Here is a 15235-nt window from a genome sequence, read left to right as displayed (position 1 = left end):
TGTATCTGAAAAAAGTAAAATAATATTCCAACATGTTAAAGTACATTAATTTAGTATTTTTTAGTTTAATTTAAATGAAATTATTATATATGGAGCACTTTTATAAAAGTTAGTTAATTTATTTAAATTTAATTAAAATTATATGAAAATAATTTTAATTAAGTTTGAATAAATTTGATTCATAAAAAATATTTTAATATAAAATCTTGTAATTTACAATAATACTGAAATAAATATATTTTTAGAATAAGAAATATACGAGAGACTGTTTTGAAAATAAAGAACGCCTTTGAAAAATGATAATTAAGAACACATTTTTTTTAAAAAAAATTTGCCCTATTATTTTTACGCCCGTGATTGAACTACCCTTCTCCGAACAACAGCAACCCTATTAGAACCTTCGTCAACCCTCGGCGGCTATTGCCATTCCGATTCCCCCTCTCCGGGAATAGATTGTGACAGCGACTGCGACGGCCGTCGATGGCGATGGCGAGGCGGTCTCAGACCGTGGCTTCTCTTCTCCGCGCTTCTCTCCTCCGTCGCTTCTCCTCGCGCCTCTCTGAGCGGTCTATCTCTTCCTCTGCCCCTCGCCGACTGAGTTTTGGGTGGTTCGACAAGGTCAAGAGCGCTTTCACAGGAAAGCCCTCTCCTGACCCTTCGGCTTCCAAGATCGACTTCTCACTCACTGGTTAGTTGCAACTTCGATGTTTTCGGTTCCTAAGCCCTCTGTTGACTGGTATTTTATTCGGTTTCTGTAGAATTCGCTGATCAGATGGAAAAGGCGAGAACACTGGGCTCGTTGAAGCAGTTCGAGGTAGGCCGATGCAGCGAGGCTACCATGTCTGGCGCGTTCCAGAAGAACTCCGCTATCCTTCGTTACCTCGGCGCCATCGATCCCTCGGGAGAGGTTTGATTTTAGTTATCCTTCATGTTGCACTTTCCTTTTTTATTTTAATCCTTTCCAGTGGTCGTTGTAAGAGAAGCACAATGATTGTTGTACGCTTGTTTATTTTCTTCTCTTAACTTATTGATTTTGGAGTTGGGAAGATGAGGACTTGCATATTTTAAAATGGTAAGATGAGCTTTGCTGGTTTCTTTAAGCTAGCGTTTTTAATTAAATAAATTGGCGAACGAGAATCATAGTATTATGGAATGACAATGAGCATAAGCATGAATATCACTCTTAAAAATAATATTTGATTAGTTGAATATTTTTTATCAGAATAAATCAAAATTTTCTTTTTTACCGTTAGAGGAGAAAAAAAATTAGATGTGAGAGAAGTTGAATGTGAGAAAAATATGAGAGAGAAAATGTGATGGGAAAAAATGAAGAGAGGGAAAGTCTTGATAAGAGAAAATGAAAAAAAAGAGTGTGATAGGAGTAGGGATGACAATGGGGCGGGCGGTTTGCCATCCCCATCCCCGCCCCCATCCCCACTTTTTCGGGTTCAGGGAATCCCTGAATCCGAACCATCAGGGATCAAATCCCCATCCTCGGCCCCATCTCCGCTTTCATCCCCAAATTAATTTAAACTTATTATTATTTTACTATTACTATTAATATTAATATAAACAATAATTTTATTATTAATATTTTAAAATTTTTTAATATTAATATTATTATAAATATTATTATTAATATTTTTAAAAATAATATAATAATAATAATAATATTATTATTATTATTATTATTATTATTTTCGGGGCGGGTTCGGGGATGGGGACAATATCCTTATACCCGCCCCGAACCCACCCCATCCCCGAAAAAAATCCCCGAACCCGTCCCCCCATCCTCGAATAAATCAGGGATCCCCGTCCCCATTTCGGGTTTTCCCCGCGGGGCCCTGAACCCGCGGGGAAAATTGCCATCCCTAGATGGGAGAGAGCATGTGGCAAAAAAAGATGAATACGCTCGCCCCCTGCGTCCCGCCCGCCCCCCTCCAGGAGCAACATGGAGGAGGTAAATCACGGTGATTGAGAAGGCAAGTGGCAGGTGCGGTGAGTTTATACAGGTTGCAGGGATTTATGCCCTGCCAGCCCTGAGATTCGACCCTAAGACTTCATGTGGCAATCAATCTGCCACTTATCAACTAGTTAAGGTCGCGGGGTCGTGATGGGAGAGAGGATGAGGAGAGAGAAAAGAGGATGAGAGAGAAAGTGTGATGGGAGAGAATGAAGAGAGAGAAATTGTGATGAAAGAAAATGAGGAGAGAGAGAGTGATGGGAGAGATTGAGAAGAGAGAAAGTATGATCAGAAAAAAATAAAGAAAAAGAGTGTGGTGGGAGAGAAAGCATGATGAGAGAGGAAGAGGAAGAGGAAGAGAAAATGTGTGATGAGAGAGAATGAAGAGAGAGAAAGTGTGATGAGAAAAAAATGAAGATAGAGAGTGTATGCTGCGAGAGATTTAAGAGAGAGAGAGAGAGTATGATAAGAGAGAAAGTGTGATGATAGAATGAGGAGAGAGAAATCATGATGAAAGAGAACAAAGAGAGAGAAAGTGATATTAAAAAAAAATTGAACAAATATATTAAGGGTATTTTCGTCCAAAACTTAATTTTCATTCTCATTCTCATCAAAATCTAATGGAAGAGGTGGGTTTCATCAATACCCAAGTTTTGGATTTCATTCCAAAATTTTAATTTCATTCCCGTCAATCAAACATAAGGTTTGAGAATAAATTCATTATCTCATTCCCAAACCCTTAAACCAAATGCCACCTTAGACTTCTAACTGATTCAACTATTTCATGCAAATCAATCTTAACTTATTGTGAATTGATAATCTTGCTAATTGATTACATCAGTGATATTTCCTATTCAGCCTTATTTAAATCTGATAGAACAGTTGAAGATATGATTAACTACTTCATTATCTCTTTAAACTTGCTGAAGTTTTCCAATTTTTATGCTGTTGATAAGCGAAGAACAATCATCTAAATATTTCATGTCTTATGAAGGGGGTGTTTGATGCTGATTTTATTTGATTGTTCAATTTCTTGTTAAGAAGGTGTGTGAGAGGTATTAGAAACCTAACAAAAACTCTAATTTATAGATGTTCTGTGTATCACTACCAGTAATCTTACATTATCCAGAATGGTGAGATAGCCCCAAATAATTGGATCGCCTCCTTGTTGCTGAATTTCATGTTAAAAATCACTGATAAGATGGGTTTTCTCCAATTGTTAATGACCATAATTTGTTGGAATTCACTTGTGTTCATGTATTAGTATAACATCAATAGTATGTTGTTCCTTATTTTTATCTCACATGACCAAGATGGGGTAAATGCAAAGTGGACATAGTCTTGGTTCTTTTATATAGTCAGGCATGTCTGGCATGATGCTGATTTAAATTAAGTTTTGAGTATTATCATGAACTCTTATTTTTGACCAAGCGTTCAGGACTCATACTATGCACGAGGAGACAGTAACCTTCAGTATTGTGCTAGAATAGTGTGCTTGGAAATGGACAACCTTGTTGACTAACTGGTTTTTGTTCAACAGTTAGCTGATTCACATGTATTATTCAAATTATTACATATAAGTCGACTTGATGATTCATTTTAAAATAGCATGTGTCATAGGTGACAATTCTAGAACAAATAAAAAATCTTGGACTTTGGATGGTTATCAGATAGCTATTAACATTCTCCTTTATCATAGTTTGCTTCTTTCTTGATCTAATGATTACTACGTTATTGGTTTTTCTGCACTTCTATTATGTCTATAATCATCTTATGCATTTGCTTTAATTTGTATTCTTTCATTTGTTCAATATATGTATGATATTAACTCTTCTTATTTCTCTGTCAATTATGATCAATCAGTTTGGGCAATTTAAATTTAACCTAACGCTTAAAATTTTCTCCTAGTTTCTGGTACAAATGGAGTTTGTTTTCTTCTATAGAATTTGCAGAACAGCCATAAACAGGATGCAGCAAAGCATTGCAATGCCACAATAGCTGATGTTGAACATGTTTTAGCAAAATACTCATGGGCTAAAGAGGCACAAAAGAAGATTGAAAAATTGAAAGAGGAAGGAAAACCTATGCCAACTAGCTTTAGTGAGGTAATTGCTTTGTAGCCATTTTAATGCTGTAGGAAGAATGCCATTAAACAGAGGAACCAAAATGATTTTACTAACAAGCAGACTTGTGCATTTATATGATAGTTCACTCATAAGTTGTGTATATCTTCTTTACAACGCATCAGCAAGCAAGTTATTTGATATTTATCTTTATTTTGTAGATTTATGTTATAACTAGATCTTATAATGAGATTATGAGACCCATTGTGTCAGATCAATCCATGATTTAATTGGCGTGCATTCGTATGCTTGATGTGTTGTTTCATTTCTAGTGCTTGATCTCCACTTGCTGTCAAGTAGTTTGAAAATCCCATCTTTGGGAAGTGCACTCTCTTAAACCTTTTTCATGTAAAAAAATAAACAAGTTGAAAGAAACAACGGAGGATAGTATGAAACATAATTTCTAAAATTAGAGATTTAGTCTACCATGTACTTCAAAATTATGCAATACTTCTAAAATTCAATGAATTGCTGTGGATGATTATCAGATTTCATTTTTGTTGGCTGCTGTATTCCATATTTTGGATCCATTTGCTGTTCACTTATATTTCCATCCTGAGATTAATCAAGCAGCTTCTGCAAAATCTATGTACATTCCTTTGAATGGAAAAAACATTCTTCGCTAATGCAGGCATAGCCAAATAAGGATTACATAATTTCTCCTCTCATGCGGTTTCAGTTGGACTAGGATTTTATTGAAATATTAGCTTCATGCGTTGGGTTTGTTGTGTTGTATATCTGAAAGGACATGTTATGTGAAGGTTTCTCCCTCAAACTTGTCAGCTCATGATAAATGGCAAAAGAATTGTATTTTCTCTTGTCTATTTTTTGTTTGGTTGAAATGAATGTACATGATGCAGAATATAAATATATTGCACTTTTTGTAGGTACAAAAACTAATGGGCTCAACACCATTAGATCTTGGAAGGTCTAATTTGGCAAAGAGTGGGCAAATAAGTAGAAATGCTCTCTGCCCATGTGGATCTGGAAAAAGATACAAAAGGTATGACTTAATTCCAGCTGTTCTTTAGTTGAAATTAAGAGCAAATATCCAATCCTGGTATTTCCATGGGTCCTGGCCCTACCAACCCATCCCTTCAGAGAGGTGAACTATAATTCTGGCTGTTGTGGCAGTTACACCCTACTGGCCTTTGGCTCTTCGAGGTTAAGCTTGAGTCTATGAAGAGAATGGAAGGTCGCATGTCAAAGGAGAAGAGAGAGGTTGTGACACCTCACTTTAGACTCAGATGAGAAATTCACCTCAGTTTTAACTCAGATGAGAAATTGTGAAGTTAATGAGGGGGTATGAAATTGGATGTGAGTATTTTCAACAGATGATTGAGTGTATTAAGTTAATTAGATAAATCTCCATCTGTGCGATACCATCTTATGTATTGCTGTAGAAAATCTAGTCGTTAGCATGCTGTTATACGATTAGATTGGGCCCCTTAGGTTTAATTGGTTGATATAAGTTGAACTTTTAGGTTTTTTGGTAGAAAATCAAACTTTTAACTGAGAAGTTGTGACACCTAAATTTAGTTGTAGGCTAATAAGATTTTATAAAGCTTAGTTGAATGAATTAGCACTAAATTGGGCCTTGAGCATTTTGGGTTATGAGTTAGGTTTCTTAAGTTAATTGTCATCCTTGGCCAGAGTCTTTCAACTCAAAATGGCATCCCCAGACTTTTCCTTAATGACATCTCAACAATTTTCTGCTTCTGAAACAAGCAATGTCCTCATCAGCTTCCATTGGCCATGATCTATGATGGCTAAATATGGTTTTCAGAGGCTTGACCCACCTAGATCAGCTTATTCCTGGCTCATCAATTAAACATGTGGGTATTTTAGTTTCACTCGCCTCTGGATGAGTTTACTCAAGATGACTAACCACTTAGGTGTATTTTGCTGCATGTATGGACCCTATGTCATTAATCCATGTGTCTTTCCTTTTTTAATGCTAATGTGAGAACAAATAGAGGAGGGTACCTGGCATAGATTACTTGGTGACCTACTAAATAGCTTGCATGAAACTATGAGGCATGTATTTTATTTGGGTTGCAGCACCTTGTGACCAATGTGGTACTGAAGACAGACCCCAACCATCATTTCAACACTTGTTGCAAGTATAACTCATCACAATATCAGTTCAAACCAATTTTAATCTAAATCTTTCCTTCTGAGAAGTTTACATATGCATTCTAGTGAGTAATCCATCCTTTTATGTTGTGTTTACTTGAGAGGAAGGGAGCTCAAATTGAGGTGAGAAGAAAAGCAATCATTTCTTTTATTTACTTGGATAGAGGATCAAAAAGGAGAAGAAAGGAGCAATTTGGAGTTTTCTTTCTTCACTTTGTGCTCCTTTAAAGATGTGTGGTAGCTGAGAGGAAAGAGTGAAGGCTAGAAAATTAGGTTCATCTTTTTTCAAGTAGTGACACGAATGAATTATTTCCGTTTCTTGTTTACTTTGATCATGTGTATTTTGTCTTATTTTTTCTTCTTTGAAGTAGACAAAAGAAAAAGGAAAATTCCTTTTCTCTTCCTCACCTGTCTCATCATCTTAATCACTGGTCTGATTAACCTTCCTGTATACACTATAGAGGAATATGAACTCTAGGAAATCAGGTTATTTTTATTTTTTTTTCAAGTAGTGACGTGAATGATTTTTGTTTCTTGTTTTTCAATACAGATGCTGTGCGGCGACATGAAGCAGAAGAAACTTGCACCTGGAGACTCTCGACCTTTGAATACTATCCAAAAAGCCCGGCAAAGATTACCCAAATCAATCATGAGATGTAAAACATTGGAGGTTAAGTGGTTTTAACGGTTAAGTTTCGGATCGTAATCAAGCAAAACAATTTTTTTTCCTGATGCAGATTCTTTTGGTGGATGAATTCAATCAAAGATGAAGTGGTTAAACCTAAACCCTTAACCTTGTCCAATTGTTTTTTGAATGTGTGTTTTATCCGTTGTAGGTTTAAAGTTCAGAAGCTTCTGCTCATCAATAAATAAAGGAGTTTAAGTTGCACACATTCTTTAACTTAGATGGTCATGGAACGTGATCATCCGCACTCTTTTTTAATATTATCTCAGGATTTTGTAATCTTGCCAACTGAATATGCAGTTTTTTCCCAATCTTTTCTTTGATTTATTTTTTCTTTATTTCGGCAATATTAGTCGTAATTAGGTAACACAGAACAGCATGTTTCGGCCTTTCTAAAACAGTTAGCACGATATGATACAAATACACAAGTCAATTTTTATTTTTAAAAATAATTTATGCCAATTTAATTCTATAAGTACAAATTTATATATAATTAATTTATTTTTTATATATATCCTACCAATTTTTTACGTGATCGGGCAATTTATTTTTTATAATTGTATATTGATTTGAATGATATGATTTTCACGTCGTATTTCTGTCATCAAAATCACCTTCCGAGAAATACGAATATAGCACGAGATGGCCTGCCTTCCGAGGTATTACTACTACACAACTGATAGCAGCACTCCTAGAATGCTCCTACGTGAAAACAAGCATGGATTATTTCCTCCAACAAACACAGAAAATTCAGCTTCAAATTTGTGCAATTGGATCATTTGGTTTGAACTAAAACTAAAATACAAACTTGCAAGATCAATAATTCATCAATAGAGATCTTCATCTCCAGTAATCACATCTTTAATGTCTACATATATTATTCACTATTTTTTGTGCAAAAAATAGTGTCACTAAATCAAATCAAATAACATATGATACAATAAATACAATGCCGAACAAACTAAAACAACGATGACCCTTTTTTGTTCAAAACTAGGGCGGCGGAAGATGGTTTGGCATTTTTCCAAATCTTGACATTGACTAAGATTTACCTCACACTTTAGCTTCCTAAAACCTGCCAAAGAATGATGATTTTATGCTAAACGATTCTATTTTGCTTGTAGAAGTTCATTCTCAACTCGAGTAAACATGTCCGTTAGTCGAAGTGATGAATTTGATATAACATTTTTTGTTATCCTCTTTTGATGGCTGGTGCTCTTCAGCCAAGCTATCCCTAATGATACAATGACATTGCATGCCCTCAGTTTTGGGGACAGATCCTCTATCTGATATCTGAAGTGAAGCTGCAGGGCAGAGAAGAATAGGTTGCCGGTGAGACATTTTTTTACAATATTATCCACAACGCAATTCCATATGATTTTGGGAGAAATGAAGCTTACATTGAAATAGTCCCCGAGAAGAACACCTTGGAGAGCCATCACCTCTTCAATCAGCCATCCTTTTTTATCAGGCAGAGGAGATTTTTGCTGGGTGCTTGTCACTTCCCCTCCGTAACGTGACAAATTCTTGTCAAACTTGTAGTGAATTTGCCGTTGGTACACATCCGCTCTTACGGTTTCCCATGGAGAAAGAGAATAATCAACACAACCAAGTTTTTCCATCACACTTTTTTCCAAAGGACCTCCATTGAATAACTCCATCAGTGAATTACTCTGATCATGCATCAAAGTTTATTTTACTGATTCCTGTTTGGTAAGAACAAACATGCACAGGGTAATGGAAGAACTAACTTACATTGAGATCTATAGCGGAGGAGAAGACATCTGACATTTTAGCATCCTCTAAGCCTAAGAAAGACCCACTCTCTTCGTTATTTAGATTCCTTGCTCCAGATTCTTCAAGTAACTGCATCTTCTGTTCAGGGCTCAAGGCTCTTGCTTTCCACAGGGCCATGATTGTCCTGTTGGCAATTTCGATTCCTATCATCTTAAATTTAAGATAAGTTTCAACGAACAGAATCCCAACATATAATTTTTTACCGCAGTTACCTGTTTGCAACATTGAATGAAACAAATGACTGGAAGTGGAACCTAAGTCTTCCATCTGGGTCAACTGCCTTAGCACCATGCTTTGCATCTGTGCCTCTACCTTTGCGAAGGATGATTAAAAGAGAAGGACTTCCCATAGTTGCTAGTGATGGAGGAACCACTTGTATGTCATCAATATCTTCCCAAAGAAAGAAAAAATTCGTCTTGTGTCCAAAAAGGTTTGTGTGGAAACCAATTATTCTAGGAGACAGAAAAATGCGACCCTGAAAAAAATAAGAAACATATCTCTTACTTAACCATCTGGAAATAGCCTTTTGCAGAAAGCAGGATAAGACTGCGTAGAATGGATCCTTCCCAGGACCCCGCATAGCGGGAGCTTCGTGCACTGGGCTTCCTTTTTTTTTGTATCACTTACTTAACCACACCTCACAAAAATAGCACATATCTCGTGTAGAATGGCATGTCTATGTTCATAACTGGCTCATATGATTCCTTTTTTTTTATATTATAAAACAAGTCTACACTGGTTTACATAATCATGATTGCCACAGCTAATAAGATGTAAATTAGATCTTGAGCACATGAAATATTACACTAATTAAACAAGAGATCAATGGTTGAATAAAATGACTTGGTGAGCAAGTAGAAATAAGAGAAACACCTGTGTAGGCATTCTGCGCTTCAGATGACAGGTAAAATCGTTGATGAGAAACTCTTCTGGCGGCAGACCAAAGAGCTTTTGAAATGTAGAATTTGTTTGAGGGGACCGTACTACTATCTACAGGTTAAAAAGGTGCAAGAAATGTCACAAGCATACTATATTTGAAGTCCAAACCAGTAGAAGGAAAGCTTCAGGTATTGTTTAAGACAGAACTAACCTTTTTCCCAACCTCTTTCTCCATTTTAGTTATGTATTCCATGACAATGTCATTACCTCGTGTATTGTTTAAGAAAACCCGCAAAAGTAACTTAGACTGACATGTCTGTGCTAAATTCCCCTGAAGAGGAATCCTTACATCCACCAAGTCTGCTAAGTTAGACTTTACAAAGTTAATTTCAGCGTGACCAAGAGATGTTGCTTCATCGAAAGGTCCATCAAAGTCAAAAACATCAACATTCATCATAGATGGGGGATCATCCATAGCATCAAATTCAAAAACTTCTGAAAAATTAAGGCAGATACAATTAGAGTTTGGCAAAGGTTGCATTAAAAGTCAACAGCAATTATTGACATGATAATAGTGTGCATTTTATTTGATCCTATCCATGGGACTGTATAATGACCATGCAGCAGTTACATTAGTGAAAAATCTTGTAACAAATTTAAAACAAGATTGTGAGGAAATGGTAAAGATTACTAGAGGTGGGAACCAACATTCGCCTAATTTGATCCTGGAAAAATTTCCTACAGAAATTGGTCAGATGTAGCAGCATAATTCCAGTGTGTGTAAAATGAGTTCAGAAATATTTCCTTGTTAATTGGGTCGATGATAACTAACAACCTTTATGACACCACTTTATGAATATTGAAACTGTACCAAACCTGTAACAGTATTCATATGAGATACTAAAACTACATACTTATTAATTTGGTTGATGTTAACTAAAAACCTTTATAAAACCACTTTATGGATACTAAAACTGTATCATACCCATAATAAAAATTATATGGGATATGAAACCTGGATACAATTGCAGGTGCGTGAGGAATAAAATTCTGCTGTGATAGGATATGGAACTTATCCTATTTAAACTCAAGCTAAACTGTACCATTGACTTAAAGCAACTAAAGAAAAACGCTTAAGAACACAATTTGAAAAGGAATCAAGGAAGATTTAGCTGGCATTATGTAAGGTTGGCAGGGCTGTTAATGATAATGAGACAATAAAGCACTGACCATGTGGTATAAAAAGAACAATGCAAAAAAATTAAATGAATAGTTACCGTTCCATTGAGGATCTAGTGTTTGGAATTTGATTGAGCTAGTTTTAGTTTTTCCATTGCAAGAAAAGACAACATAAGGATCAGAGTATCCGGTTGAGTCCACAGCTGCTAAGCTACTACCTTCTATTAAAGCGACAGTTAATAACCATCCATCCCCTTGTGCTTTGACACCATGGTCACTACCTGCATATTACATACTGAATTCACTACATGAAATGTCTACCATGAGTAAACACTTGAAACAAAAAATATTTTTTGAAAGTAATCAAGTAGCTTGGGGCAAACTCATGTTAGGCCATACACAAAACTGTTACCTCTTTGCTTCAAGGCCTGTAGGTAGCGTCCTACCACGTTTAGAAAAAGCTGTCCTTGTAGAACAAGAACTCCGCAAACAACAATTTCACCAATTGAATCTGGCAGGTCTATTCCAGGAAATTCAAGTCCTTGGATTGTACTAGGATTTGCAAGAATAATGTGAATGAGAATATACAACATTGCAACCAAAGTAGATATGACTGTAAAGTTCCCAAAGAATCGAGATGCCAATTTCCAGTCAGACTCCCGCTCAGTTTGCAAAGAAGCTAAAATCTGCTCCTTGCTTATAGCAGTTTCTTTTAGATCAACAGGTTTTCTATTCTGTGATAGTAAATCAACAAACTGACTATAACTATCCTTCAATCCTTGCCTTGCTCCATTTTCAATCATTGATTTCATCATCGTGCTTTGTAAAAAATTCATGCGCCATGATATTACCAAACGTGATGATTGTTCTTCAGATGGCAAGTGAGGCCCTGGCATTATACAGAAAAGAATTTCTGTTCTGAAATAGCTACCAAAAGGAACATCAGGTATGCTTACACTTAACAGGACAGCAAAATTTGTCCCGTCAGCCTTCAAATAAGTCTGCTCTTCTGTAGCTGACACAGCCTTCACTAACTTTGTTGCAGCTTTTGTGTATAAGACCACTCTTTTCAAGGTTTCTCCACCATTTTCTAGTCTCCAAGGTCCAGCTTGAAAACCAGTTGTTCCTTGAATGTCAGCTAATGATTGCCAAAATCTTGAACTTGGTGAAAAGAGAAGTGAGTTCAGATCAACCGGTGCAGTAGAATAAGATTGGTCAACAAGTATACCACCTGGCAAACCTGCAGGCATATCAACTCCTTCTAACTTTGGTATTATGCATTTCAATAATTCATCATATGGGATATCAGAGTCTGCATCAACAATCTGCTCTTCTGAAATTTTATCTGCTGATGAGACTGTAACTTTTTCAGGGCTAACATCCCTACTGGAAGAAGAAATAGTCCCAGAATTTTTCCCACCAAAAAACTGATACACTCGACCCACAAAAGTAACTGCATTTGGTTTGTCTTCCTTGAGAGTGTCCATTTCATTGGCTTCTGACACATCAGCTTGTTCTGTGTCGCCATTGGAAGAGACTGAATTCCTTCCCTTGGTTAACTCACTTGATCTATCATAGCTTGATACGAGATCATCAGAAATGGAACGCACTGTTTGTTCAATGTTTTTTTGATACAAGGAAATAGTGAGACAAATTTCACCTGCAGGATAAAACCACAGAACATTACTTGTAAAATCATACATGCAATCATCAACGAGAAAAAAAAGGAAAAGTCATTATGAAATAGAGAGGAAACAAACATTTAAACATGATTATTGATAAGAGAATTTGTTTGTTGGAACATGTACTGATGTAAAGAATTTAGATATAGCATCATCTTCATCTCTAATCATTAGCTGAAACAACCCTAGCGGCTGCATTAACAGATTAACCAATAATTTTATGTATGCATCGAAAGGAGACACATTACCACAATCTTTGCTCTTCAACTTTTTGCCTTTGGGCTGCAACTGATACCAGGTCAACCCAAGCGATAAGTTGTCAGAATCCAATACTTTGGTCAGTGACACCTTCACTTGGCCCAAGAAATCATCAGTGAAATACTTATCTTCATCCAAAACATTCACTATGAGCTCCTCACTAAGGTCTCCCACTTGAAGGTTAAACTCTTCATCCCAAAAAGGGTTGAGACTTTTTTTCACCACCTTAGTTTTCGCTCGGTGTTTTCCTAGCTGTAATTTCACATAAGGATCACTCAGTCCATTCAGATCCATAGCTTGAAGGTTCCTGGCTTCGATGACATGCACCAGGAGCTTCATTGCAAAATATTACTCAGCTAAACCTACTTCAGCAGTTGAAGGTACCAAAAATATTATAGAGTACAGGAAGCAGCACTTGTTTGAAGGAGGGCAAAATCTGATAAGCTCGGAAGATTTACGTGTTTCTGTTATTTTTTATTTTTATTGTTGCGGTTTGCAATACATACAGAAAGTTTGCAACTTGGTGAGAAACTAACGATGCCAAAGGCGAAGGAGAGAGCAAATGAACAAAAAAGAAAAAAAAAAAAAAGATGAAACTACAAAAAGAAAGAAGGTTTTCTAACAATCTTAGGCTAAGTTGTTCCCTCCTCCGATCAGAGAAAACGAAAATCCACCAAGAACCCTAAATATCGATTGATAGTGAAATTAAAATCAAGAACAAAACGCGGCGTCGAGAAATTTTTTGGAAGTATCACACAAGAATAAGATCGGAGCTTCTTAAAGGAGACCGGAGACGAGATCGACGAGGCAATCAAAATGAATGTCGCATGCAAACTGTCGCCAGGGAACCCTAACTTCTCGATCCCGGTATCAAAACGATGGAAATCTGGAAACGAAATGAGGAAGGAAAAGAGATGTAGAGGGAAAGAGACAGAAGAGAGAAAGGATTATAGAAGAATTCACCTCAATCTCATTTCTGCACCTTCGTTGCTGCTTCGGTCTCCCCGGGCTGTTTGTGTTGACTTTGAATCCTTCGTGCCAAGAATTGCCTTTTAATCCGCAACCAAAACTGGATTTTACCCTCTCGGCAAGTCCAATCATGCTCAAACTCCATTGAATTAAAAAACACTCTCGAAATCGTTACCGTTTTTCGCCGTCAAAAGTTCGTTCCTTTAGGATTCATCGGATCAAATGGTGATTTATCCGCAATCGCTTTCCTGAAAAGTGAAAAGTCTCAAACAAAAGTTTGCTCATTTGGATGTTTAAACTTATCTGATAAAATAAAATAACTGAGTTGGGCTGGTCGAGCTTATCGTATATAAGCTTTACAATGATGATTATTTGGCTTGATTTATTTTTTATAAATTTGAGTTTGTTTAAAATTTATCTTTAGCTTAATTTGTTTAAAATTTATCTTTAGTTTAATTTTTTTTAGATATTATAGTGCTCTCAATTCAAGCTTAGCTTGAGTTTGGTTCGAGCTTAGTTCATTTAGATATTATCGATTTCTCAATTCAAGCTTATTTGATTGTTTAAAACGTTTAATTATTCATTAGTTATTAAGTTTGATAATTTAAATTTATATATTTTATTTTATTTTATTATTTGTTGAGCATATTGTAAACAGTTTTATTAATGAATATGATTGTTCACGAATGCTAACGAGTTGAACACATGTTTAAGTTTTTTTATTTAATTTAACGAGATGTTTAAGTTTGTTTATTTAATTAATTTTGTATATATTGAATGAATATAAATAAGCGCTTATCAAATCGAATATCAAGTTTGTTCATGAATGCTTGATTGCTACCGGTGGAAAAATAAAATAAAATCTATCATTTCTCATAACGAAAACATTTTCTAAGTGAATTCCATGAGGTTTTTTTATCCAACAATGGTGTGATGGTTACATCCTCCGACCAATAATCAAGAGAATTAATGAATTTTAACAACGACCTACTGTATAATTTTTTTCTCAAAAATAAATGTAAAAATATTGATTATCTAGATGAACTTTCATTAGCACTTTATTTATATATATATATATATATATATATATATATATATATATATATATATATATACAGCTGAGATTTTGATAATAAATCTAAGAATATTGATTATCAGGATAAGTTTTGTAAGTTCTTCCTAACATAATCTTGTGTAAAGATGATATTATTAAAATATCTTTAATAATAATTTACAAAAATATATTTTAACGGATCAAATTCTAATCATTTAAAATTAAAAAATAACTTGATGTCTGTTTTTGAAAAATGACACCAGTAGTAAAATAAATGTTTAGGGATTGCCACCAAATAAATAAGTAATTAATATGTCGTCATTTAATGCAAAATTAAATTTCAGGACATGATTGACTACGCAGCATAAATTCTGGACCAAATATTTTGAATATGATTTCTGAGCTGTTCTGTATTATTTTAAAGAAAGGAATAAAAAAGAAATCTTTGTGGACAATTTATTGTGTTATTAAGATGTAATTTGTGGACAATTTATATTTTTCTAAAACAAA

The 15235-nt window shown here is 35.4% G+C and overlaps 2 protein-coding genes across 7 annotated transcripts; one reads left to right on the top strand and one right to left on the bottom strand.

Moving 5' to 3' along the window:
- The first annotated feature begins 354 nt into the window (after nt 1-354).
- On the top strand, nt 355-7008 carry LOC122012687 (protein translocase subunit SecA-like). Of its 3 annotated transcripts, none has more exons than XR_006120290.1 (6): nt 355-688; nt 759-907; nt 3907-4068; nt 4974-5089; nt 5221-5403; nt 6773-7008. XR_006120290.1 is itself a non-coding variant. In XM_042569302.1 (5 exons), exons 1-5 carry the CDS (start codon nt 481-483, stop codon nt 6789-6791), a joined length of 654 nt encoding a protein of 217 aa, XP_042425236.1. In that variant the 5' UTR covers nt 356-480; the 3' UTR covers nt 6792-7008. The 3 variants fall into 3 exon arrangements, 1 of the variants encoding a protein (XP_042425236.1); XR_006120291.1 differs by lacking the exon at nt 5221-5403 and having other exon boundaries at nt 356-688; nt 6773-6878; nt 6960-7008; XM_042569302.1 differs by lacking the exon at nt 5221-5403 and having other exon boundaries at nt 356-688.
- A 719-nt stretch (nt 7009-7727) lies between these two features.
- LOC122012683 (C2 and GRAM domain-containing protein At1g03370-like) lies at nt 7728-13941 on the bottom strand. 4 transcript variants are annotated; one of them, XM_042569296.1, is made up of 10 exons: nt 13666-13941; nt 12693-13035; nt 11175-12422; nt 10861-11043; nt 9795-10078; nt 9578-9694; nt 8917-9179; nt 8663-8828; nt 8308-8580; nt 7728-8211 (listed from the first exon to the last, which is right to left on the bottom strand). In XM_042569296.1, the coding sequence occupies exons 1-10, from the start codon at nt 13801-13803 to the stop codon at nt 8017-8019; spliced, it is 3210 nt and encodes a 1069-aa protein (XP_042425230.1). In that variant the 5' UTR covers nt 13804-13941; the 3' UTR covers nt 7728-8016. The 4 variants fall into 4 exon arrangements, with proteins under 4 accessions (XP_042425230.1, XP_042425231.1, XP_042425232.1 ...); XM_042569297.1 differs by having other exon boundaries at nt 12693-12954; nt 13666-13940; XM_042569298.1 differs by having other exon boundaries at nt 12693-13588; nt 13666-13777.
- Between the last annotated feature and the right edge of the window lie 1294 nt (nt 13942-15235).

This window comes from Zingiber officinale, chromosome 8A, assembly GCF_018446385.1.
Source record: "Zingiber officinale cultivar Zhangliang chromosome 8A, Zo_v1.1, whole genome shotgun sequence".
NCBI lineage: Eukaryota > Viridiplantae > Streptophyta > Magnoliopsida > Zingiberales > Zingiberaceae > Zingiber > Zingiber officinale.
This window is presented reverse-complemented; position numbering and strand designations above follow the sequence as displayed.